This window comes from Clytia hemisphaerica, unplaced genomic scaffold (assembly GCF_902728285.1).
Source record: "Clytia hemisphaerica strain Z4C2 unplaced genomic scaffold, Clytia hemisphaerica genome assembly, whole genome shotgun sequence".
NCBI lineage: Eukaryota > Metazoa > Cnidaria > Hydrozoa > Leptothecata > Clytiidae > Clytia > Clytia hemisphaerica.
In genome coordinates, this window is record NW_027103430.1 from 900,574 (window position 1) to 927,198 (window position 26,625).

Consider the following 26,625-nt stretch of genomic DNA (forward strand, 5'->3'; position numbering starts at 1 on the left):
TATTTTTTTTTCAATGTCCGGGTTTCCTGGATTCAGCCAAAAATTTTTCATGTTTACTCTCTTCTGATCTAAAACTATTTGATCACCGTATGAGCTCGCACGCGCGCTTTTGGAAATTTAAAATTTTCAGCCACCAAAATTGAACAAAATTGCACAGCAGAGCTCGAAAGAGCTCTAACTTTGTGTACAAATATTTATATTTTTTGACGTTAATAAGCTATTAAAGGAAATTTTGGCCCCAGCGCACTGCCCGCTCGGTGAATGGAAACCCAACTTTAGTCAACAGCCCGGGGGGGGGGTACTTAGGCAAATAGAGGGTACGGTATGTGCCGCCCTTAAGGGTACCTTTTTTGGACTTCCAAAGTCCCGCTAAGGTTCGGAAAAATCAGAAAATCAAATTTCAGTCCCAGTAAGGGTCGGAAAAATAGGAAAATTTCAACTTTTTACCCCCTGAAAAATCGAAATTTGTTCAAAATTGGTCAAATTAGTCCCTCTAAGGGTCGTAAAATTCCCAAAATTATCCTTTGTTTTCTCCTTTTTAGTCCCGGTAAGGGTCCACAGTTCGAAAGTCGGGCGGCACCCCCCGTCAGCTCGCAACCCTAGTACCCCCCGGGTGTTTTTTATATTTTTACTATTTGTTTAGATTTTTAGAATGTTTGGAATATTTTTTTTTTGTTTAATCTAAAGCAAGTGAGCAATAAACGGATCAACAAGGTGAGTTTTTTTCAAACAATACTGTATATGCGATTTGGTAAAAACATTGTGGCAAACATGGTAATTTTGAAAAATAAGATCACACAACGGTATCATTATTTAGAATATATATTTCGATCAATTTGATCATCATCAGGTCTATAATCAGAAATAAAAAGTAAGAATTAAAATTCGTTTAAGGTTAAAAAATGTTTTCAAATATCTACAGCACATACAAGGGCCCCCCCCCCCAGCGGTTTGCGTGAATGCGTGAATGGGCTTTTTTGGTTGCGTGAATGCGTGAAAATCGAAAAAAAATTGCGTGAATGCGTGAATTGAAAAAACTTATTGTTATTTTCAAAAATACTGTATATTGTGATTTTTTAAGTATTCTAGACTTTGAATAAGAGCTGTTAATTTATTCTATTACTAATTTTCAGTAAGGCTTTGTAATTTCTTTTAACGAATGTCCAAATTTCATTTTAGAGTATTGTTATGTAACCAACAAGATAGAATTTCTCGAGCAAAGAAGCATTTTAAAAAGTGCTTTTGAAAATACTGATTGTGAGTTTTGATTTTCTTGTTTACCATATTCTTTTTCTGTTCTTTTCGTTTACAAGTATTCTGAATACTTTCACAGAGATTTCTGTTTTATTCATGAGAAAAGAGCGCGTTGGTATTCATTGTTGAATAGACATTCAAAGAGTGAGGAGTGAATAGAGTTTTATTTTTTATTTTTTATTTTCTTCTTGATTTTGAAATGCGGAACGAAAAAATTCATCATTAAGTTTTTTTTAATCAAGAGTAAGCAGTTCGTAATTATATTTTTGAATATTTCTAAAGACGAAAATAAAGTAGTAACAACGACCGATTTTGACCACTTAAGTGCTGAAAATCGTCAAATTATCTGCTTAGTTTTCCATCATTTTTTTTGAAAATAATACAAAGACAGGTATATTCTACATAATTTCTAACCAACAAAAATGAAATATGTAACAATAAACGATGTTAATCACTTCAGTGTTGAAAATCGTAATTTGAATCATCTGCTTAGTTTTTTCTACTGTTTCATCTCTAGAAAAAATAACGTGAACTCTATTCTTGATTACTTCAAATCAAGAAACGGTATGATTTATATTAATAAACGGTGTTAATCACTTCAGTGTTGAAAATGGTCTTTTGAAATATTTCATTCATTCTCTACCATTTCATTTTTGAAATGTAGAGCGAAAAACTTCATCATAAAATTTTTTTAACCAAGAAAAAGTAAGACGTGTAACAACGAACGATGTTAATCACTTCAGTGTTGAGAATCGTCATTTGAAATATCAGATTAGTTTTCCACCATTTTCTTTGAAAATAATACAAAGACAGGTATATTCTACATAATTTCTAACCAACAAAAATGAAATATGTAACAATAAACGATGTTAATCACTTCAGTGTTGAAAATCGTAATTTAAATCATCTGCTTAGTTTTTTCTACTGTTTCATCTCTAGAAAAAATAACGTGAACTCTATTCTTGATTACTTCAAATCAAGAAACGGTATGATTTATATTAATAAACGGTGTTAATCACTTCAGTGTTGAAAATGGTCTTTTGAAATATTTCATTCATTCTCTACCATTTCATTTTTGAAATGTAGAGCGAAAAAATTCATCATAAATTTTTTTTAACCAAGAAAAAGTAAGACGTGTAACAACGAACGATGTTAATCACTTCAGTGTTGAGAATCGTCATTTGAAATATCAGATTAGTTTTCCACCATTTTCTTTGAAAATAATACAAAGACAGGTATATTCTACATAATTTCTAACCAACAAAAATGAAATATGTAACAATAAACGATGTTAATCACTTCAGTGTTGAAAATCGTAATTTGAATCATCTGCTTAGTTTTTTCTACTGTTTCATCTCTAGAAAAAATAACGTGAACTCTATTCTTGAATACTTCAAATCAAGAAACGGTATGATTTATATTAATAAACGGTGTTAATCACTTCAGTGTTGAAAATGGTCTTTTGAAATATTTCATTCATTCTCTACCATTTCATTTTTGAAATGTAGAGCGAAAAACTTCATCATAAATTTTTTTTAACCAAGAAAAAGTAAGACGTGTAACAACGAACGATGTTAATCACTTCAGTGTTGAGAATCGTCATTTGAAATATCAGATTAGTTTTCCACCATTTTCTTTGAAAATAGAAAGAAAACTAGGGGTATTCTGGATAATTTCTAAACAAGTACAAATAAATGTGTACCAATAAACCGTGTTAATCACCTTAGTGCTGAAAATCGTATTTTGAATCATCTGCTCATTTTTTTAACCGTTTCATCTCTAGAAAACACCAACGTAAACTTTATTCTTGAACATTTTAAATCAAGAAACGGTATGATTTGTATCAATGAACGATGTTAATCACTTAAGTGTTGAAAATCGTCTTCTGAAATATTTCATTCATTCTCCACCATTTCATTTTTGAAATGAAGAGCGAAAAACTTCATCACAGAATATTTTCAACCAAGAAAAAGTAAGACGTGTAACAACAAACGATGTTAATCACTTCAGTGTTGAGAATCGTCATTTGAATAATCTGATTAGTTTTCCACCATTTTCTTTGAAAAACTTTATAATTTAATATTTTTAATCAAGAACAGTATATTGTTTAAGAACAAACGACGTTAATCCCTTAAGTGTTGAAAATTGCAATTGGAATTAATTGCTTAGTTTACTACTATTTTACGTCTATGAAAGTTAACAAAAGCTTTTTTCTTAAATATTTTCAACTAAAAAATATTATAGTGTGTATGTATCAATGAACGATGTTAATCACTTCAATCTCAAATCCGCTACTCACTTTTAGAGTCGAAACTAGTACTCGAAAATCTAGTAATCCTGGAAAATATTAATAATCTGAATGGCGTTGGGTCCAGATGGACTCCCCTGGTCGTAATAGGGTGGTCTGGGCGTAGAAAAAAAACTATATAAGACACCTCTATAATTTCTCCCCTGTTAATACTAAAAAATTAAACAATTGATGGAAACTCCCTATGTAATGACTTTATACACACTCTGAAATTATTCGGAAATTTTAAGTCAAAATTTTAAAATATTAGTCGTAGTCTAGGAAAGCTGACCATGATTTTGCCCCTGTTATCTTCGTTATCATATGAATAAAAGACTTGAGAAGAAGTAGAACAAAAAAGGCTTTAAAGTCGAAGTTTTGAAGCTGTTAGTAGGGTTTTCCAAATATGTATACCATGTAAAGGTTATGGTTTCATTTTTATGATTTTAATGAAGCAGCAATGAATCTAATAGTACTTTCTACAAAAGTACAAAGGACAAGGATGTCTTGTTGTTCAACTCAATTCTCAGTTCTAAAGTTTGTAAACATATTAGTCACGCTTGGGCTAACGGGGTTACAGTCCATTTTCTTCGATGATCTTCATGCTAAATCTATTCAATGTGAATCGTATATGGTGATTTTCTATTGGCTGAATGGTGGTAGCTAGAGAAAGCTTTTTCATGGTCTTTTCCTGCGTCAGCACATTTGACTTGAGTGGATAATGCAGATTGTTTGTTTTAGAATGAGAATAATGTCTTCCCAATGTATTTCTACAGTCACAACTCCATATGATGATAAGAGTCACTAAAGTATTTATTTCAAGTAAAAAAAAAATTCTCATACCATGTGCAATTTAGCAACATCTGTTGCCAGATGTATGTAAAAGTCACTAGTAGATGCCGCCTTACCAGTTTCTCGTCAATACACATTAAAATGAATGTCTGGTATACGAACATCATTTCGTATTCTTGATAATTGTGCTGCCTAATTCGAGTGACGGCCTACCAAACAAATGAGACCTAGTAGGTGAGTGAGACCAGACTATGAAAAGGACGGCTTTAGAACCTAGGTGGGGGACCTAATTTTATCTACAGACAGTGATGTATGACTATGCAGTTACAATACATTCGAAATATTTAGCAATAACAATGCTGTTCAATACTAACTATAAATATAAGGATACTTACAACTTAGCTGGTCGGCCGCCAATCACTGCCGAAATAACACTAAAGTTCAGAAGGGGTGAAAAGCATTTGTTTAGTTGCTGTTTAGTGTAGGGTGGAAGACGCCATTGCGCGTAAGGAGAGCACTAAGTGGTCGCTATAAAGCTAAGAACGAAGGAAATATAATGAATTCCTCTGACCTTAAATGGCTGAATGGGGTCGCGTTTTTCGGCAGTGTAGCCAGCTCAGGGCAATAAAAAATAATGTAAATCTAATCAATTTTGAAACTTGCATTTTTGTCTTATCTTTGTTGCCTGAAGGATAGGGATTGTCTCTATTATTATTACCGCGACGCCATGTGCATCATTGTGTTATCATCGACTTTGTTTTTTAATATTATTCACAAAAATTAACTAACCACTTTCCATCCTATTTCAAGTTTAATTCGAAAAGAAGTTTTACTTCCTTTTAAAATTATTTCCAATCCTCAGTTAAATAGATAGAATAAGTATTTCAAGATATCAGCCATTTTCAGGCCAATATTAATTAGTAGCTCAAGGCTATCAATGTAGTAAGGTTGTTTTGGGGATGTCTCATCTATAATCAGGATGTTGAAGAATGTTTCTGCAAATTCTTCTCCGTAGTTTGAATTCATAAGTTGGCAAAATACTACTTTTAGCATTTCGACCAAATCACTTTTGTCTTTGGATTGATGACTGTATTTTAAGCTGTTGAATTTGGAGTGTGTATATATTGGTGACATAGGTGTACTGGAGCCTTATTCGGGTGCTGGCCTAACAGACGAATAAGACACAGTGGGTGGGTGAGTCCGGGCTACAGAAGGGGCGGGCTCAGAAACCTAGGGGAGTAGAGCCTAATCCTATTTGTAGACAAGAACGGGACACTATGCAGTTACAATAAAACTAATATTTAATAATGACAACGCTCTACAATCGTGCTACAAATATGAAAAGGATACTTACAACCCTATGTCCTGAGCAGGTCCGCCGCCGATCGCTGCCGAAACAACACTAAAGTTTAGGAGGGCTGGACAGCAATTGCTAAGTTGCTGCCCAGTGGAGCGTGGAAGGCGCAGTTGGGCGTTAGAAGGGCGCTAGATACGATCAGTAAAGGTATAGCCGAAGGAACTTTAGTACATTCCTCCGACCTTAAATGGCTACGTGGGGTCGCGTTTTCTTTGGAGGCGTTGGCTGCTCAGGAGTGACTAATAAAATAATAAAAACAATAAAAATTTCCTAATCTTGACACTTCTTCCATCTTGTATTGCTTGGAGGGATTGGAGATTGGTCGGGGGGTAGCCTCTCTTCAGGACAGGTCTCTTCTGCATTCCTTAGGATACTTTCTGGAGTACTTGAATGGTGGCAACGGAAGCAGCAGGTTCCACTAACACTGGTGGCTTGATGATAGGGGATGACTGGTTTAGTGGTGTCATCCCCAGCTGCCTGTGGTGGTGGTTTAGCAGGCGTTAAAAGTGATTTATTTGTTGGTTTTGATGTTATTTGGTGTGTCTTCTCAGCCACCAGTCTCTTTGAATTTCTCATTTGGTGGTCATATTTAGTAGGTCAGCAGATTCAGGTTTCCCTTGGTGTTGATGGCTTTTATCTGTGGTTGCCATTTAGGGATGTCAGTTGTTGGTAGAAGTGTTGGTTGGATTGGTGAAGATGAGTAGCTACCGCAGGGAGGGGTATAGGTCTTTTGGGTTCTGGTTTTAGGGGTTTTAGGTTTGGTTTCAGGGAGGCTAGGGTTTGGTTTGTGGCGTTTCTTGTGTTGTCTTCTTCAATCCCTATGCAAATACTATAAATATATATAAAAAAATCGTAAATTCAACCTAGAAATTAAAATACAAATTTAATATGGAGTGCAGTCATAATTTGTGCAGTCACCAATTTCTCGTTTCCTTTCTCTCTCTCTCTCCTATAAAAATGAAGTACGGTGTGCGGTCACGAGTTCGAATTTCTCGTTTCCTTTCTCTCTCTCTCCTTTAAAAACGAAAGTTTAACGAGAAAAAAAGATTAAGAAAGAAAGTTGATCTTTGTTACAGTGAAATCTGATTCTAAAAAAAAGCTGAAAATTGATTGTGATTTTGGAGATAAAAGAAAGACAGACAGGCAAGACAGACAAGGTGGAGCGATGCCTGAAGGTACAATTAGAATACTTACGGAGTTTGCGTAATTTACCTTGTACGTCATTGCTCTTTTATCCTAAAAAATAACTGGAAGATACTGAGAAAAGATCAAATTTAAAAATCTCTTCTCTCATTCCTTGAGTCAGATCCCTCGACGCCCTTCTTAACTGATAATTGAGTGATTAAGTCACGGATTACATTTCCTGCTTCATCCCTCGTATTATTTGCCGTCGGGGGAGACCTACATATGGTGGAGTAACACTTTTTTGCTAAGGTCTCGGCAGCTTCGAGGGACCGATGTCCGCCTAGTAACTAACATAAATATTGAAAGCATTGAAAATTTATTGTCTCATCACTTTTTTCGATAATGCAAATAAAGATGACAAATTCTCCTTAAATACATAGAAAATAGACGATTTCATTGTAAAACATAATTTAAAAATAGACTACAACTTTTAGTTTATGAAAAAACTATTTTAAATTTTTTAGACTTATATTAGCCACATATAATTTGTAACAATGAATCAATAAATCATCAATCCACTTTTCTAATTTTTCTCTATCTTCATATTTCGCTCTTATTTTCGTCTTCCTTTTCTTTATAGTCTTCGCTCAAATATCCAATTCTTTTAATAAATTCTGAAAACTGTTTTAAATAAATGTCATATTTATCAAAAGATAAAAATCAAAAGATAAAAATCCTTGCAGTGAACGTATTAGTTGTATCTTTGTTCCAAATGAAAAAGTTTGTACCTAGACTATGAACCAAAGAAAGATTAAATGACTGCTGGACACCCCTACAAAATCAGATCAAAATACTTTATAACTTTGAGTATTAATACATGATCGTCCCAGTCCCATCTCTCTAGTTCCTTTGCCATCTTGGGTAAGAACATGCGTATAGCATGATACTCATGTGGGTATGGGCCATCAAGCCCGCGGTTTTTAATATCGTTGATTATACTCAGTGTAATGAGTGAAGGTGGTTGGTCATTTTGACGTCTAAACCTCATGTGGGGGCAGACGAATCGCCTGAAATATTGACATTAATTAGACACTCTTGAAACAATGTTTACCATACACTTTTCTTTTAGATTTCTTTCTAATGTCCCTAAATCATCCTCTTATTTCATTTGAATTTAATACTATACTTTTCTTTAGAAAATGGTCCACAGTGATCTTTCATTGGAACTAATGTAAAATCGGGATTATTTTGGGTAATATCCCTTGTATCTCCTTAAGTAGTGCTCATAAGGAGATGAAATTTGGTATATAAAGTCTCCTTATAGCAATGTAAAAATAGGAAAAAAAGTTTTTTGATACATCAACCTGTTTACCAGTTATTGGGCACTTTCGTTTTCGAGAGATCCCTCTATCCCGTCCTCGTCCCGGTTGAGATCCCTCTAAATCGGAATCAAGATAATTCCGGATAGGAAAGTGCTAGAGACTTGAAATTTTCACAGAAGGTACTTATATTTGTTCTCTAAAGGATAAAAGAAAAAGAAAGCATTTCTACTTAGTTAACTTCCTAAGATTTGTCTAAAACAACGAAATTTTAATCCGATTAATCCGATCAAAGATCGCTGTGGTCTTCTGTAGTATTACCTTCACCATTCTTTGATTCATAAAGCCACTCTAATTTAATGTTATTGTTTCCGTGCATCAAATGCAAAAATGTAACCAGTTCTTATTCAAACTTGCCTACATCTGTACTTTCCTCTATCAAGTTCTATATCCTTCTAAATCATAAATTTTTGTAATTGAAGTCGTACATTCACTCAGTCTAAATAAAAAAATAAAAAAATGAAAAAACATTACACGTTGTAATGATACATTTTACTAGTTTTTAAATAAATTTTATACAAGCGATATAAAGTAGATTCCGAAATAACTAAAACGAAGTCCTTGATTTCATCAAATTTTTTCCCAGCTTATCGAGAATGTTATTTGCGATTAAAGCGGCCAATTCTTCTTGCTGACACATAGAATCTAGTACATTCCGTAATCTCATGTTCGTTTGGTTTTGTTCATACTTGGCTGGAAAAATACGATCTGTTCTGTAAATTTAGCTGTCCTGAGTATAGAATTAGTGCCCTTGAAATCGGAGGATCTGTTTAAAAATTCAAATTTCTTTTCATTTTGGGTATTTCATATTTTGGGTGTCATTGTTTGTAATAACTTTTTCATTATAATTATCCTTTATTCTAGTTGTGTTTAAAATGTTTGTTTTGGCACTCACGAAAGTCAAAGGTGATGAAGATTAAAAACTTTCTTTTTTTATCTTTTTTCTCTTATGGAAAGTTCGTTTGTACAACTCTCTGAGTTTGAGTTTCAATTTTTCTTCGTTTCAGGATGGCTGCCATTCAAATACACGTGAATTGATGCAGCATCTCATTATTCATATTGCGAGGTTGATGATGATAAATAGTAATCAATAATGAATAGTGCAAAGGAGGTTGAGACAGAGATGGCACTGCGCAGCTCTTGCAACCTCAACGCCAACTCACCAGTTACTAAGGTCTTCGTTCTCGTGGCCAGTCGCAGCGTCTTAAACATCATCCCCTCATCCATCCAGCTGGTCTTGTCCTCCGTGACTGCGACCCACGATCTGTGTGTTACTTCATCAACAAAGAACAACTCCCGTGGAGTTCGTTTCCTCTTTATTTTGGGAAACGACAAGGCGAGAAAATAAAAACAAAACATTTTAAAGAACGTGATTGACTAATAAATAAAAATACGATCTGTTCTGTAAATATAGCTGTGCTGAGTATAGAATTAGTGCCCTTGAAATCGGAGGATCTGTTTTAAAATTCAAAACATCTTTTCCAAGCTGGCAAAAAAGACCAGAAAACTGTGAATTTTTCGCCGATGGCTGCTTCTGTCTCTCCCTCAATTTCGTAATTCGTTAATAAAATAAAGAGGAGGAGGTGCAATAACACAATATATACGTCAAAGACTTACTCCTTCGTTCATTTTCTCTCCCGTAAAGTCAAAACAATACAAATTAAAAACTGCATAATTAATTTAATTCATTCCTTTTCCGATTAAATTTTTTTTTATTTTGGGTATCTTTTCTCAAAAAATGGCAAAAATGATATCCCAAAGCTGACGTCCCCTTTAAAGTAATAAACAAACAGTTGGGTCTTAAACAATGCAACCAAAACTTCGTTCAAATTTTCGGTGCCATTGTTTGTAATAACTTTTTCATTATAATTGTCCTTTATTCTAGTTGTGTTTAAAATGTTTGTTTTGGCACTCACGAAAACAATGTCAAAGGTGATGAAGATTAAAAACTTTTTTTTTTAATCTTTTTTCGATACTTGTGCATTCTGCATAGGTTTCTCTTATGGAAAGTTCGTTTGTACAACTCTTTAAGTTTGAGTTTCAATTCTTCTTCGTTTCAGAATGGCTGCCATTCAAATATACGTGAATCGATGCAGCATCTCATCATTCATATTGTGAGGTTATTGATGATAAATAGTAATCAATAATGAATAGTGCAAAGGAGGTAGTGACTGAGATGGCACTGCGCAGCTCTTGCAACCTCAATGCCAACTCACCAGTTACTAAGGTCTTCGCTCCCGTGGCCATTCGCAGTGTCTTAAACATCATCCCCTCATCCATCCAGCTGGTCTTGTCCTCCGTGGCTGCGACTCACGATCTGTGTGTTACTTCATCAACAAAGAACAACTCCCGTGCAGTTCGTTTCCTCTTTATTGTGGGAAACGACAAGGCGAGGAAGAAAAATAAAACATTTTAAAGAACGTGATTGGCTGCTGTATAAAATGAAAGCGAATTTTTGAGATTGTGTAGTTCTCCTTCTTTCTTCATTGATCACTCATCATGAAGTCGACTTGTATTTTCTTTAACAACATGGCCTGTTGCTTTCGTGACATAATTTTATCCATCTTGATTTCTAGATCTACTCGTCCTGTCGCCAGAAGGTATTGAAAGCTGAGCATGGACAATCGCAGCACCATTTCGGCAACCATCAGAATGTTTAACCGTGAAATATAATGATTTTCGTTTTTTATCTCCTTTCTTCCACGGATTCCTTTGTTTCGTCACAATACATATAGTACAAACTTTTGCGGTAATTTGGTTACCATGATTGCAATTCGCATTTAAAATTAACGAGTTTTTGCCATAGTGTTACAGGTGCAGTCAAGTTTGTAGTTTGAAACACAATTTTGAACATCACAACATTAAGGTTATTTACATCTATTTACATTTTTTTTGTTGCTTCTTTTATTCAATGGAGTATCCGCAAACGGCATTTTGCATTGTACAGACCTGCCAACTTGAGATGTTTATTTTGCGTGAGATAAAAAATTCCGAAATCTTAGTCCGATTTTTCCGATTTGCCGAAATTTTTTCCAAAAGATCGGAAATCTGGGAAAAATCTTTCCAAAAATCGGAAATCTGGGAAAAATTTTCCCGAAAATTTGAAAATAGGGGAAAACTTTTTTCAAAAAATCGGAAAAACTAGGAAATTTTTTTTCAAATGTCAAAAATGCGTGAGAAATCAAACTTTAGATAAATTGCGTGAGACAATGTTAGAATGCGCGAGTCTCATGTCCAATGCGTGAGAGTTGACACCTCTGCATTGAGCCCCAAGAACTCTTCCGTTGCGTTAACCCTTTGTCCGCTACCTACCAGTATTCCTAATAATATTCTCGTGTCTTTCTTTTTCAGGAAAGGATATAGTATTTTGGGCAGCGGGATTTCAAGCACAACCACGTGCTATTTTGATAAAACTTTTCCGGTTTTGATCATGAGGGTAGTTAGGATTTTTAAAAAGTTTCGTGTGAGATTTCCGTCAATTTCATTTCCTTGGTGTACATTTTGTTTCATAAAGGTCAATCCGTAAACGGTACCCAAGGCCGTAATCGCTATCACAGCTAAAATTCCCAGGCCAATCCAGCATTTTGATATTCTCTCTCGATTGTTACTTCTCTAGAAAATTGTTTTCTTGTTGCCGCTTGTAATGGTCTTCTCCTGAAAATTGACGATGGCTTTCTCAGCACTTAAGATGTCTGACCAAATTATCGCTTCTTCTTCGATACCGAGGACTACCAGGAAGTTTTGATTCTTTAGTGATTTTAGATCGACAATGCTCGTTTGAATGATTACACTTCCTGTGTTTTCTATTTCTTCTCCAGTTATGGAATTCAACGTTATGTCGGTAACGTGTGTTAGAAATTGTGCTATTTCTGCAGCGTCTCAGATATCTTTGTTTAGTAGTGAGTGTGCTGAACCAGTGTTGATTAGTGCCATGTATGGTTTTGTTTCACCTTCTTTTAACAGGTAAACTCTGGTTGTGATTCCATGTTTCTTTTCTTTATCTCTTTTATATTGACTTGATACCGCAAGTACATGTCCTCGTCTTGCTCTGTTTTTATGGGAGTGTCCACATTTCTTGTTATGATGCACGTACGTGAATACGTACGTTACAATTCTTCTTCGTTTGCATTTTCGTCTTCATTTGCATTTTCGTCTTCCTGTTTGTTGACAGTCTCCGTCACCAATCGTCTTGCGTGGAGTTCGTTTCCTCTTTATTGTGGGAAACGACAAGGCGAGAGAGTAAAAATAAAACATTTTAAAGAACGTGATTGACAAATTATAAAATGAAGTCCAAACGAACGACTCAAAATTCAGGAAGCAAATGAAGTTAACTCAAACAAAACAAACTTATCTTCTCAAATGAACGAATGAAGACTCGACCATCGTTGAATAGACAACGTTCAAGGACGCGTAAGAGTAATACCGTCTTAGAAAAATCATCACAATCTGACAATTGAAATAGTGAATTTAACGTTAGTGCACTACGTACCGAAAACAACTTTTGATTTCAAAATTAAATAATTGATAATTGAAATATACTTTTAGCATAAATGAAGAATGAAATGCTATTTATATGAAGCAAACAGCTTAAATTTTAACCTGGATCCAGAGACAATTTTCGAAGGAATCACGTTCGGCTTAAGGGCGTGATTTCCGATTGAAACATGCATATGATAGATATCAATTATAGTATTGTAATAATGTGATGCCGACCCACGTCTAGGTCGACACCACACTATTAACGGGTGGAGGACTAGTCCAAACATCAAACAGAGAAGGGGAGACTGTACGTATTTCTGTGCATGTTAAGTGAACAAAAAAGTAAAATCAACACAGTTTGTTTTTTACGATATTTCGTTCTATTTTCAGAACTTCATCAGGTATAATACTGCACAATCGTTAACACATTTTTAAATGCTACAAAAATCAGTGATGCGTAAAAAAAAGGCGAGAAATAAAAAATTCTAATGAACAAAGGAAAAAATTCTATAGGGAATAAAACGAAGAAAATGTTAAAAAGATTTAATAAAAATAGGTGCTTAGCGATATATTTACAACGTTAAAACAGTACAATAAAATTGATGAAAACAACCCCGTGGGGAATAATCGTCGAAAACAATAAAACTAAAAATTTTATTTTTATTTTTATTTTTTAACAAAAAAGGTTTCGAATTAGCACAGTAAACGCAGTGGAAATTAAAACGGAAAATTAAATGCTCGTGTCCCCTTCTGGTTTATTCAGGACAAAAAGCAAAACAAAAAGAAATTACGGAACAAAACATGGGAACACCTGATACTAGTAGAGCACACAACTGTGCTGTAGGCATGCCCGTAGGTCATACCAAGCAGTCCAAAGAAGGGCGTTCTCCCAAAAACGACCGGTCATAACCAAATGACCGCAGTATAAGCTCAATACTAGCATCAGTTATCCCCAGAAAACTGAGGAGTTCAAAAAATGGCCTAATCCGGAACAACAACTTCACGATCATTCAACCCGTGAGGAAGGAACGTATTAAGTTTATATTGCCAAAAACGTTCTCTCTTCCTGACATCTTCAAGGCTATTTCCCTGGTCAATAAGAGTGTATTCAAAATCTGCAAAACCGGAATGACCAGGTAGGTCAAAATGTTCGTGAAGTTCTTGTTGTGGCACAGTTTTGTCCTTGTGATATTTGTTACACGATTTATAATTACTGAACCTAGTTCTAAAAGGAGTCGTGCAACTACCGACATACTGAATACCGCAGGTTTTGCATCTAAGAAGGTATACAACATTGGATGAGCTACAGTTCATAGATAACCCACGAATGTTGTATATCTTTCCATTCCTAGAAGCAAACTCTGATGTATTCTTAACTGAAGGACAAACACCACAGCGTTTTCCAAGACATGGTTCACTCTGGCCTTTGTTATCATCCCCCAAGGTAGGGACTTTCGCGCGAACCAACATATCTTTAAGACTTTTCCCCTTGCGAAAGCCCACTAACGGCACGTCTTGGAAAACCTTTTGGTGTACTTTATCAAAAGCTAAAATAGAGTGTGCCTTCCTTACAATCCTATAAAGGTTCCGGAACGCAGGATGGTAAGTTATCATAAGAGTGAGCTTATATTTCTTTGCACTCTTTTCCTGCTGTAACAGATCCTTTCTATGGAACTTCCGACCCTGTATCACCTTCTTGCGCACCAATCTCTGGCAATATCCTCGCTTGAGTAGCCACTTTTCCAAATCATCGCATCTTTTGTCAAACAAATCGGGCTTCGAACAGATACGGTTTAGCCTTAATGTTTGACTATATGGTATAGACGTCTTACAATGATCCGGATGGCAAGATGTTGCATCAAGATATTGGTGCGTGTCAGTTGGTTTTACATAGAGGTCGGTCTCTAACTTATCCCCTTTACGACTGACCTTAACATCCAAGAAATTGATTTCTGAGTCGGAAAAGTCTGCCGTAAATTTGATAGAAGGATGCTCGGCATTCAGATATGTCAGAAATTCGTTTAAAGACTCTTCCCCGTGTTCCCAAAGCAAAAAGACATCGTCGATGTATCTCCACCAGACTAAAGGCTTAAGAGGGAAATTGTCCAATAAACGTTTTTCCAACATGTCCATAAATAGAATAGCATACGAAGGGGCCATTTTTGTCCCAATCGCTGTTCCTCGCTTCTGTTTGTAAATTTTACCATTGTGCTCGAAAACATTATTTTTGAGTACACAATCAGCCAAATCGAGAAGACTTTCAATGTGCATGTTATATACTATCTTACATTCAAAAGAGCTCTTACCTGACGAATATCCAGAAACCACCCCCTGCTATCATATCCGAAACTAGACTCCTAGATCAGGTGATCTGAGCAAAGCAAAACTCTTTCAAGTTCACTCAGCCGTAATGAGGGCGTTACGGGCGTGAATGGTGGTTTCTGGGCGTAGTACAGAGGCTATAGAATCGACTCTGTACAACCCTACCCGCCCTGTTAAACAAGTTGGGAGCAGTTTTCCCCTAATACAATTCAAATAAATACCTGGGATCACCAGGGCATTTCTGTCGAACCAGTACAGTAGCAAATTCTATATAATAATCCTAAAAATACTATGAAAATAAACATTAAATAATCTAAACTCTAATGATAAATACTATTCATATAATATAAGGTTAACTGTTTAAATAATTTTTTTTTTGTAAGAACATATTTATCTTATGACCTACGTAATACGAGGTGTAATGAGGGAGCAGGGTGGACATTTTCCATTCCACATAACATAAACAATATCATTCCTATTCCACGGGGTCTCAACGACCCCAAAATTGTAACATTTTACGTGTCAAGGCTAAGATAGAAATTGTCTGTTATCTATGGTGATGGCTGATTGAAAATTAGGGCTGAAAACATGGTAGCGACTGTTGTTTTTCCCGTGGGAAAGTTCTTTGTTTGTTTTTAAAACAGTTCATTTTTGTTGTGTTGTTCGGCATTGCGTTTCACTAGTAATTGGTGGCATTTGATTGGTGGATTCCTTTCGACCAATCGTTGTGAATGTACGGAGAATGTCCCGTGGGAAAGTTATTCGTTTTTCTGAAAAACATCTCATTTATTTGTGTTGTTCGGTATTACTTGTAACTGGTAATTGGTGGTATTTGATTGGTAGATTCCTTTCGAGCAATCGTTGTGAATGTACGGAGAATGTAGTGTCTTTGGCAGTAATATATTTTTCGTTGTCTTTTTGGATACCAATGGATATGGAGCGACCCTGCAAACTGGTCCTGTGCCACATGCCATGTTACCAACCTGCCGATCTGTCCAGGGTGTTTAAACGTTAAACCCTTTGACAATAAAGTGGGATCCATCACGGCTACCAGATGTTGTAGCCGAGTTTGTCGTGGTGCCGACGATTTCATTTGCTGCTATTGCGTCCCGGTGAGTGGTTTCTTTTTCCCTCTTTTTCCTTCAGGGGGTTCATTCATCGTAGGTCCTTCTGGGTTGGTTAAGGTTAGTCTTCGTCTTCGTCATCGTCCCAGCCAAAAGTTTCTCCAATTCCAATAAAAATTTCTGTTTGGGATAAGAACACACGGCGTGTGAAGGATGAGGGTACGTGGCCGTATTCCGACTATCGAACGCAAAATTTAAAAAAACTATTCAGCTCAATTCTCAAAACTTCAAGACAAGTTCAAATTGGATTAAAGAAATAACTATACTTACATCTCTGTGTCTTTTCTATAGCTCCACCTTTGTGCTTCAAAAACTGCAAGTAATCGTAATTATTATTATTATTATTATTGCCACCGCAGGAAGCCTAAAGCTTCCGAGGATGGCATTCATAGCTTCACTCGTGAGGGAAAGTTGGGAAAACATCTCATAATTTTGCGCGCGCGTTTCAGTATTTTAGTTCCGCTTAGCGGAACATTATCAATTAACGGTTATTTGATTTCCCGGAATGAAGAGCGATAAGCCGTTTTTTACAGGATAGCTCTTTTTTAGCTTGCGCGGCGGACGTTTGTTTCTTCCTATCGTGTCGGAGCTTTCAAACAATGTCAATTGAATTATCTGGTATTTCTTCTATTGACTATGTTTCAAACGATCAGCCGATGGCTCTGGCTTTAGGTATAAGGTAATGTCAGCGATAAAAAAGGAAAGTTGGTGGACCTGATGTGATGGTGGCAGACATCTTGAATTTCTCCCTGTTTCTTTAAATCTGTTTTATTCCAGTTATTAGCACAGTCCAGTAGTCCAATCGCACTACTTTTCTATAAACCCAACAATCCAGTGTGAGTTTGCTGAAAGGAAAACTAAACAATTTGAATCCTTTTTAGACATTGAGATTGATTTATATTTTCCAGCGAAACAGAACACAGACTGACAGAACAACAGTCTGACAGTTATTTATATAGTTTTTTCCATCATCGTTCTAACACTATTGATACAGAACAGCACACAGCTGACAATTAAAAGAATTTTTGAAACTGAACTAAAGTATAAAACAAGGCGCCCTATAAAAGGGAAATTCCATAAAGGAAAGTTTGCATTTTGCAAAAATCTATATATACAGTAGTTGACACTCTCTAATTCAAATTTCAAGGGATTCTCATCGAATACCACAGCATATTGAATATTGAGAAAGTCTCCCAAATCCCTAAAGTAAATATTGAATTATAGAGTAACACGGGAGAAGAAGGCGAAGCGAAGGTTGATTATTGCGATTGGTTTTTGAACGTCGAATCAGTACAATAACCGAAGATCTTGCTGAAAATTTATATAAGTTTTTTGGAAGAAATCTTTGATATTTGCAATATTTGAGGAGTCAAATTTTGAGTTTCTAATTTGAACGCAACAAAATCGAACATTTGAATTTCAAAATATCTGGCATTTTTTTTGTTACTAGAAATCAAATAAGAGAGTGGTTTTTCAAAACCTTTAAAGTGACTTCAAATTTTTATCCAAAACGGGCTTATCAAATAGTAGAACGTCAAATTAGACAGTGTCAACTGTAATTACATTTTTTGCTTTTTGCTCCTAAAATAATTTGAAGATTTTCACAGTATGGCAGAGGAAGACTTTGCGATTAATCTAGACACTGCATTGAATGTTGCACATTTCCGAAATTCAAGCAGGACAACTGGCAGTCGTACCTATTCTTGCGCTGTTGATTGCTTTCTTGAAATATGTTACCGCTTGCTTCTTCCAGAAATGAAAGCTAAAGTATCATATGAAAAATCAAGTGATTTTTTTAAGCTGCTTCAATTAAGTGGATCAATGGAAATTTCACTTGAAGATTACGATATGAAAAGTAATGCTTTTCGACTGCTGGATGAAATTAGGGAACCGGTATGGTCTAAGATTATTGAAAATTGTGGTACCTTTGTGAGAAGAAATAGCGACGCAGAGTTTCAAGAGATTTTTGCCACCGCAGGAAGCCTAAAGCTTCCGAGGATGGCATACATAGCTTCACGCATAAGGAAGTTGGGCAAACATCTCATAATTTTGCGCGCGTTTTTCAGTATTTTAGTTCCGGTTAAATGGTGTACCGGTAACATTCTTAGCTTGACTGTATTTCTATTGTTTTATCATCATTAAAAACACTTTTCCGGATTTGTTTTGATCTGATTACCCATTTTCAAAGAAGCTCTATATATGTCTTTTTTTATTACCTCAGGGAGTCGAATTAAGGGAAATTCTTTTTTTGTTGGGAAATTCCCTATTTAAACCACAAGTAGTTATTAACCGCTCTGAGCAACGCAAATTAGAAATTTTTATTCTCGAGTTGTCTAAGGACGTGATTTTTCGAAAAATTTTGTTTTTCTCCGCGCGCGAGTATAAATAGAGCCTTGTTTCAATTTTTCTCTTTTTTTCGCCGTGTAAACTAGCTTTTTAAGATTCGAATGTTTATCATCGACCACACGCGCGTGATTCTTTTTCGAATGTTTTTATTCGATTTTAATTTGGTATGTGTGAGCAATCTGGACGGTCTTGGAAATATTTTGTATGGAAATTTCTCGAAGTCCACTTCATTTTTTCAAAAAAGCGAAGGGGTGGAAGACTTTTCTTAGCAGGTCACTCAAAGTTTCTTTGTTTGAAAGATGCCTTTGTATTTAATCGAAGTTATGGTTTATCATTCAATCTATGGATATGTTCTTCACCTTAGTAAACCAAGAGCATTTCTGCTGCAATATTTCATTCAAAATATCTCTCAATAACGAGAAAGAGAAAGGCTTCGTAACCTCAGTTTTATGCGTTCAAATTTTTGTTATTGGTTCACATAAGTTTTAGGTGGATCTCTGCAGCTCGATATAGATTTTTTCGATATTTGGCTGGCTACTCAAGCAAGGAAAAAAGAAGTAAAAGAAGAAATTCAAGCCACATCAACGAATCAAGACTTTTGGAAAAGGAATAAATGATTGTAATGGTGCCCTTTGCTTGGTCTAGAAAGTATTTTGTCGATACAAGAAGGTAAGCAATGCTTTATAAAATATATAGTCTCAGTTTCTTTGCATTTTGTGTTCTGTTGTTTTTCTCGCTCAGTACTCCTACTTCCTTTCCATTAAATCTTTGAGGTGGAAAAAGGAAAAACCGATGCTGTCCAGTTCATATCAAAATCTTCCTTTAAAAATTGACAATATTTCAATGGGAAAACTTCCTTCCAGAAATATTGCTAGACACCAACCAACCACCCATGTCTCCTCTCTGGTTACCCTCCTCTTTGTAGAATTCTTATCACTTGAGTCTTTCTCAGCGTTCATAACTGTTCACAGGAAGAGATCTGTCAAGCTGAATATTCTTGGATTGATTTTCCTTTGTTTCATTTTTAGGATGCTGCTTATTGAAATATTATTAGGCTTACAAACTGAGATGTGACACGATGTGACTTGGTCGTTGGTGAGCTTTGAACCCACCTTTATGATTTTTGATAAATATATTTCATGAAATTGTTTGTTTTGTTTTAATTTTGTCTCCATCCCTTACCACAATTGTTATTGCATAGTCCTAAGCTGAATATTTCTTTGCTTGGAAAAAGGATTTTGAGGGGATTTTTTATCAAAAAGTAGAAAGATTCTTTCAAAATTTGTATTTTCATTCCACCGCCCCTTTTTTTTTACGAGATCATTTTTTCTAAGCCAATCATAATCGTCGATTTATCGCGAATAAGCCAATCACGGCAAGTTTTCAGCAATTTCGGTCTGGTCTGTAATTTTAACAAATTATTCGAACAAAGCTTCTATTGGTTGGCCAGGTAGGGGGTTTCACTAAATTCAAAACTGCACCAGTTATATTCGATAGGGAAATTTCCATTTGGGTTTTCCTGAAAGCCAGATAAATTGCAGACCCAACCATAGGTCGGGGCGAAATCTACGACGTCGCAAACTTGTTCTATGCGGCTTCAAAGTTGAAAGTTGAGATTTTTGTGACACTTCTTAGGATTTTTCTGCTTTTCTTTTGCATCTGGAATTAGCCCCTACCTCGGAGGACCTCACACGAAGTAATGTTGAGTTATTTCAAGAAAAATAAACTTTCAAAAGTTGCTCAAACCCGTGCAGTTTTGGAAAAACTACGATTTTAGTACATAACTTTAAATGCATCCCAGAGCCTTTCGCTTGCATTTATGATGCTAATTTTTCTTTTATATGAAAAAGAAAAAGTTGAAATTTGATTCATAGTTGAAACTGAATGAATAAGAATCGATAATTGATCGAAATTAAAGAATGAAGACACCAATTTTTCAATTCACGAAAAACTAGCTATTTTGCAGACCACGGTTTTCCGGCCCCTTAGCTAAGTCGAGTTTTTTTAAAAACTTGTCGTTTGATTATTACAGTAAAATGGCAGTTACTAAACTGTAGCGTTTAGTATGATATAAATAAACCCTTCTATACCATTATTTTGGTAATAAAAAAGATGACAAAAAAACAGATAAATAACTTTATATTATCTCTATCAGAAGATATCTATGAGATATAGACACAAATTGCTAATATTTGTAGACTAAATTTTGCTTCAGATGAGATGCCATTCTAAACAGAAGTAACGGCTATCAGTAACATTTCTTTCCAAATTCAACAACTTATTTGATCGTTCTTCTGCGGTGGCACTTTAATGAAAATTATGGCTAGTTATATTTATAGGCAATGATTGCTCTGTATTTATTTATGTTGTTTTTCTTTTATTGTTCAGGTAACCGACAAAACGGAGCCGACAACTAATGTTCATTTTCTATACTAATAAAATATATAATCAAAATTGAAATTGTTGTTTAGTTTTTGCCGAAAGGTGTGCGTACAAAATTTAGATATAATTTAATCACTTACCTCTGAGTTCATCGTCTTTCGCCTGACGTTATGGACGTATCCTCGGCGGATATACTTACGTATTTTCTTGTACGAGCGCCTCTCTCCTCCGGAACGCATAATTTGAGGCCTAGCAGACTCCGAATAGCGCCGAAAGCGGGTTGAGGATAATCTTCCATGGTAGATTTGACCGAGGCCAACTACTGCCTCAACCCTATTCACCGCCACTGTCGCGTCTGTTTCCGTGACTCCTATCTTATTGGCTAAAAAAGTAAGCAGTAGCTCGTTGACGAGCTGTAAATATGATACTGAGAAAAGCTGTTTTAGTATTAGTTCAAACATTTTTGTTTTCCACTCCCCCGTGGGCCCAAGCACTGTTGTCCTGTGGAACTATATTGCGGAACGTAGCCATCCATCTGGTTAATCCAGCGAAAAAGAGTTGAGAAATCGTTCCCTCCCAAGAACGGACAAACCTCTTCCCAAACTGCTCCTTGCTGCCGTGCCATGTGATAGAAAAAACGTTTCTTCGGTTTAATAGTATACTTATCAGTTATATGAAATTGTATGAAAACTACTGACCCTAATTCTCGACAAAGGCCGCGCTCCAACTAACCTTTCTAGGGGTCACTAATTTCTCAATCAACAGCTACCAGTGTGCCAATCTACTCGGAAGTGTTTTAAGTGTTTGGTTGCTATTCTACTACCACAAACTGGGTTGTTGGAGCCGTCTTGTTTGTTTCATATTTTATGTATGATTTAAAAATGGATTATGAAAGATAGAAAAATAACTAAATATTTTAATGCGAACCTAGCTATCTTTTCCGGTGAAAAGAGTCTGGGCGTAGAGATACGTGATCGCCTTGTTAAGACGTCTGTGGTCTATTTGGTCGCTTTTACTGGGGGCCCGCTCATGGTCACATATATTTGGAATGGTTCAGTCATTGGAAAAGGATCAGCCATCATCTTTTCTAGTGTCATCGGGGGATCCGGCCTCTCAGGGATTTCAGCTTCTGTTTGCTCCTCTAGTGTTAGATCCACTCCCTGTCTGCAACCTGCACAGACGCAGTTTCCAAGTTGTCCTGTTGCCCTCAGGTAGATTATGTAACCCCCCAATGGCAGCAAAACAACCCAGATGAGCAGACCCGGAATACCCCCGAATATCTCCTTAAAAACGAGGAGACACCCGTTAAGGAATTCTTGACCGCTGTACTTGTACTGTCTATCGCATCTGAGGTACCCCCGCCTATAGCCTTGACAAGGGTTGTTCCTCCATTTCCAGTGCCATTGAAGGTATTCTTCAGTGCCGTCCCTAAGCTAGATATCACCTTGTCCCCTGCATTACCTGCAGCTTCTAAGACGCTTGCGAGGCCCAATCCGATTTCATCAATTATTGACCCCGACTTGTTCGCACCTTGGTGGAGTTTAACTAATTCTCCAAGTGTAAATTCACTGTCTGCCATCATTTGTAGTAGACTAGGCTGATCTAGTATGACCGGGTTTTCTAAGACGATCTTTGTTTTGAATCCTCTTGGAGGATTAAAAATATCGGGGAATCGAATTCGGTCTCTCAATTTTGACCTTAATATGTCACTTTCCCTTTATGTTCAATGTGATACACCTTTTTACTTTTAGAAATCACAACTGTGTGCTTTTCCCTTTTTGTGCAATTTATTTGTCATGATTTTGGCAAGATATTCCAATCCTCTACCCCGAGGAAGACGGTTTTATTCTCATTTGGTAGAAAGACGGGGAAGTGTTGAAAGCATTTTCCTGTCCCAGTGCACCATGTAAAACTTAACCCTTTTGCACTTATATGTCATTACGGAATCGCCGATGCTGGTCATCACCAACCCTGAACTATCCGACATCAAACTGTGGGTGGAGGAAGGGAAATCCCTGGCTGCCCAATTCTTTATTTTCTTTAACTGCTTGTTTACTAGGCATATCTGATGCCATATTGCCCTAAAGTGGGAGAACGTTAAATCTACCGTTGCTGCTAGATGAGCTTCCAGCAGTGACTGATGATCGGCCCGGCTTTTCTTGGCTTATTCCTCTGCAACTCTTTCAAATTCCTCGGTTTCGCGTTTCTCTTTTTCGATTTTCGTTAAGATTTCAGTAGGACACGGAAAAGTAAAAGTCGGTTCATATGCCCTACTGCACATGATTTTGCCCTTCCAATCCTCAGTCACTATTAGGCCCTCATGCGCCCTATCTGAACTTCGCACCCCTCTACCACCTCTACTTTTTGAGTTGCTCTCATACGTTATAGTGGCTTTTTCAAGGATCAGCCTGTTGTCGAATTGATAATAGGTTGATTTAGATGCGACAACGCGGACGGCTATACAACACGCGTGACGTCATAGCAAGTTTGCGTTGTCTTTTTGAAAAATTTGATTTAGAAAAAATACGAAAGCGCGCCAAAATATAAACAAACAAAATGGCGACAAATCGCAGTTTGAGAGCTGTTCGTGAGCAAATTCTTGCAGCCTATGCTGAAGACGTAATTGACGCAGAAGAGTTTGTTTTGCTTTATGATGCAAATAAATCAAAAGCCATTTATCCTTATTGGAAATATGAAAGATTTGACATAGGCATGATTGATGATGAGCAGAGTTTTATTGATTTTCGTTTTGGGAAAAATGATCTTTATACCCTCTTGGATGTTTTCAACATACCAGAGAAAGTTACCTGCATTCAAGGGACTGTATGCAAAGATATCGAGGCCTTGTGTATCATGTTAAAAAGATTGGCCTTTCCTACTCGCTACTCGGATATGGCCGCTATGTTTGGTAGAAATATGACTGAGACTTGTCTAATTTATAACACAATGATAGACCACATCTATGCCCAGCATGCTCATAGACTGAACGATTGGAACCAACCCATGTTAGCACCAGCTCAACTACAATTGTATGCAGACGCAATTCACGAGAAAGGAGCTCCTTTGCAAACCTGTTTTGGCTTTGTCGATGGAACTGCAAGAAGGATTGCTAGGCCTAAACAACACCAGAGGCAAGTCTACAATGGTCACAAAAGGGTTCATGCCCTGAAATTTCAAAATGTAACTTTGCCAAACGGAATGATTGGTAATTTAGCAGGGCCATACGAAGGAAGAAGGCACGATAGCTTCATGTTGGCAGATTCGGGATTGCTAAACCAACTACAGCAGCATGCTTGGTACAATAACACCCCTCTTTGTATATATGGTGACCCTGCATATCCACTGAGTGTGCATTTGCAAGCTCCTTATAGAGGTGCTGCTTTGACTGTAGATCAAAAAGCTTACAACAAAGATATGAGTGCAGTTAGAGTGACTGTGGAGTGGTTGTTTGGATTGGTTTCGAACTATTTCAAATTTATTGACTTCAAAAAAATGCAAAGAATCGGCATGAGTCCAGTTGGAAAAGTTTATATAGTTTGCTCAATCCTTCAAAATGCACACACTTGTTTGTATGGAAACCAAATTTCAGAAGCATTTGGAATAGATCCACCTGGCATCAGAGACTATTTTCAATAAACAATTTGGTCGAATTTTTCATACAGAAAGTAATTGACATTGTAAAATTTACTTTTTATAAAATATTTTACACAACCAGTGTGCAAAAAAGTTTCAAGAAAGTTACATAAAAGGATAAAAAATCTACAAAAAATAAAAACTTTTTCTTTTTTCTATATACAAACACAAGATAAAATCTCTATACCCTTCTTCATAATGGATGTGAGCAAAAAAAGTATCTGAGTGTCCAATTTTTAGTCTTTTTGTTGTCGTTTCAAAAGTTCTTGCATAAGTAAGGCTTGTTGAGCCATCATCTGTTGATTTGATTGCAATAGATTTGCCAAAAGTTGATTTTGCATGGTTGTTTGATTATCTTGAAGTTCTCTGTCCTTTTGACGATTTTCTTGATCATATTTCAATTTTTCTCTCAAAAATTCTACAGTATCTGAGCTCGAACGTTTTGGTGGTTTATCTTTCATTTGGTCTGTCTTCTTTCTTTCAGCAGTTTCAGCTCTATGTTCCATGGCTAAACGTCTCACCTCCATGGCTGCATCTCTGTCATTTCGTTCTTTTTCACCAGCTTCAGCGACAGCTTCCTTGGCTTTTTGGGCAGTATCATCAGAAATGTTTATGACTTCTTCAACTAAAACTTCATGTTCAGTTGGTTCATCACCACCCAAACCAGTATCTTGAATGTTTCTGTTTATTATAGGTCTAAACCTTTTGATTAGTCCAGTAATTTTATCTCTGACTGCACGATCGGTAAGATTAAAACCATCAAATTTGTTTAAAGTATCAGCAACTTTCTGCCATCCATTACTTCTCTCCTGGGTTCCAGACTTGTGTACAAGTACGCTTTTACCAATCACCTCTCGCATCAACATGACTTCCTTTCCCTCTGTCCATTGCATAGTCCTATAAAATATGGAAGGAAAGTTTGTTAAATTTCAAGCAGAATTGCTAGAAAATTATAAACAAAAACACAAGATTTCAATTCTTTTGAACTTGTACTTTCGAAGAACTTTTTGTAAACAAACCAATTTTTTTTGAAAGTATTGCTTTAATAGTACAGAAGTAAGAAATTCTGTTTATAAAGTACAAAGATATTACATTACAGTTAATTTAAAAATAAGATTCTTACTTTTTTTTGCTTGCTTGTTCCATTTTTCTTGAAAGAATTTCACAAATTTTCTTTACGCCTCGTCAGATCGAAGACAACGTGAAAAAGGCCTTTTTTGTGTTGTGTACGCGAGATGAATTTTTCGACGCATTGAGATTTGTCTCGTCCCAGTCCTTTTGGGGTTTCCCCTGATATAATGGCGTTGTTTACAAGTTCGCGTCGTCGAATCTAAATCAACCTAATATTTTGCCTTAACAGCGTGTTGAATAGCGCTACCTTTCTTGAGTGTGGGGAATATGGCATAGTCCCCTATGATGTACGCTTTGTACCGACTCATTCTCTGAAATGCTTCCCTATCATGGGTGACATTTCCCCAGATAATGATGGACATTGGAATCTCTGCAGGCCGACAGAAAAACCCATTTTAATCGCAGTGGCTATGAGTTAAAGAGGTGTGTAAATTTTGATTCTTGCCCTCAAGGTACGCGCTATGTATTCGCAAACTGAAGTGGTCGAACGAAAGTCTCTTTGTAACCATCCATTCACAATAGTAGTGGTCTTTGGTATGAGTTGAGAATAGGGTAGACGTGATTTTGGATAAATGCATACCTACACTTCTTCCCTCGAAACAGATTTAGAGTCAGACCCAAAAAACTCTTTCTTGCATTTCATTGCCGTCCGGAATATCACAATGATAAATGTTGAAGGGGTCTTTTTAAGAAAGTATCTTTCTTACGCGAGCATAGACTTCCGTTCGATTTTCCAGCCTTTTTAGAACTGCACTTCCGCAGCCGGCAACTCGATTAGTTCTAAAAACTCTCTCGCGTTGGAGTGTGGTGCAGTCATATAAATGGCCTAATTCTCTGGGCCCAAACCTCGTTGCAGATCCCAAAGTGAACAGCATTATAAAAACTAAGACCGTGATGATAGAGTTAGAAATTGTAAAGTTAGAGTGGTTCTCGTTTTCTGGTTCCTTAAAGAGGATCATGTTTAGGCTTTCTTTTAGAGTTGTTTTATTTTCTCCTTTCTTTTCCTTAGCTTTG

At 36.3% G+C, this 26,625-nt stretch overlaps 1 protein-coding gene across 1 annotated transcript; it reads left to right on the plus strand.

Annotated features, from left to right (window-relative positions):
* The first annotated feature begins 23,333 nt into the window (after nt 1-23,333).
* On the plus strand, nt 23,334-24,489 carry LOC136797953 (uncharacterized). The gene has a single exon (XM_067054533.1). The coding sequence runs from the start codon at nt 23,404-23,406 to the stop codon at nt 24,481-24,483; it is 1,080 nt and encodes a 359-aa protein (XP_066910634.1). The 5' UTR covers nt 23,334-23,403; the 3' UTR covers nt 24,484-24,489.
* The last annotated feature ends 2,136 nt before the right edge of the window (nt 24,490-26,625 follow it).

What these genes read in the sequence shown, in the direction of transcription:
- LOC136797953 (XM_067054533.1), top strand. Translation starts at nt 23,404, where the DNA reads ATGGCGACAAATCGCAGTTTGAGAGCTGTTCGTGAGCAAATTCTTGCA.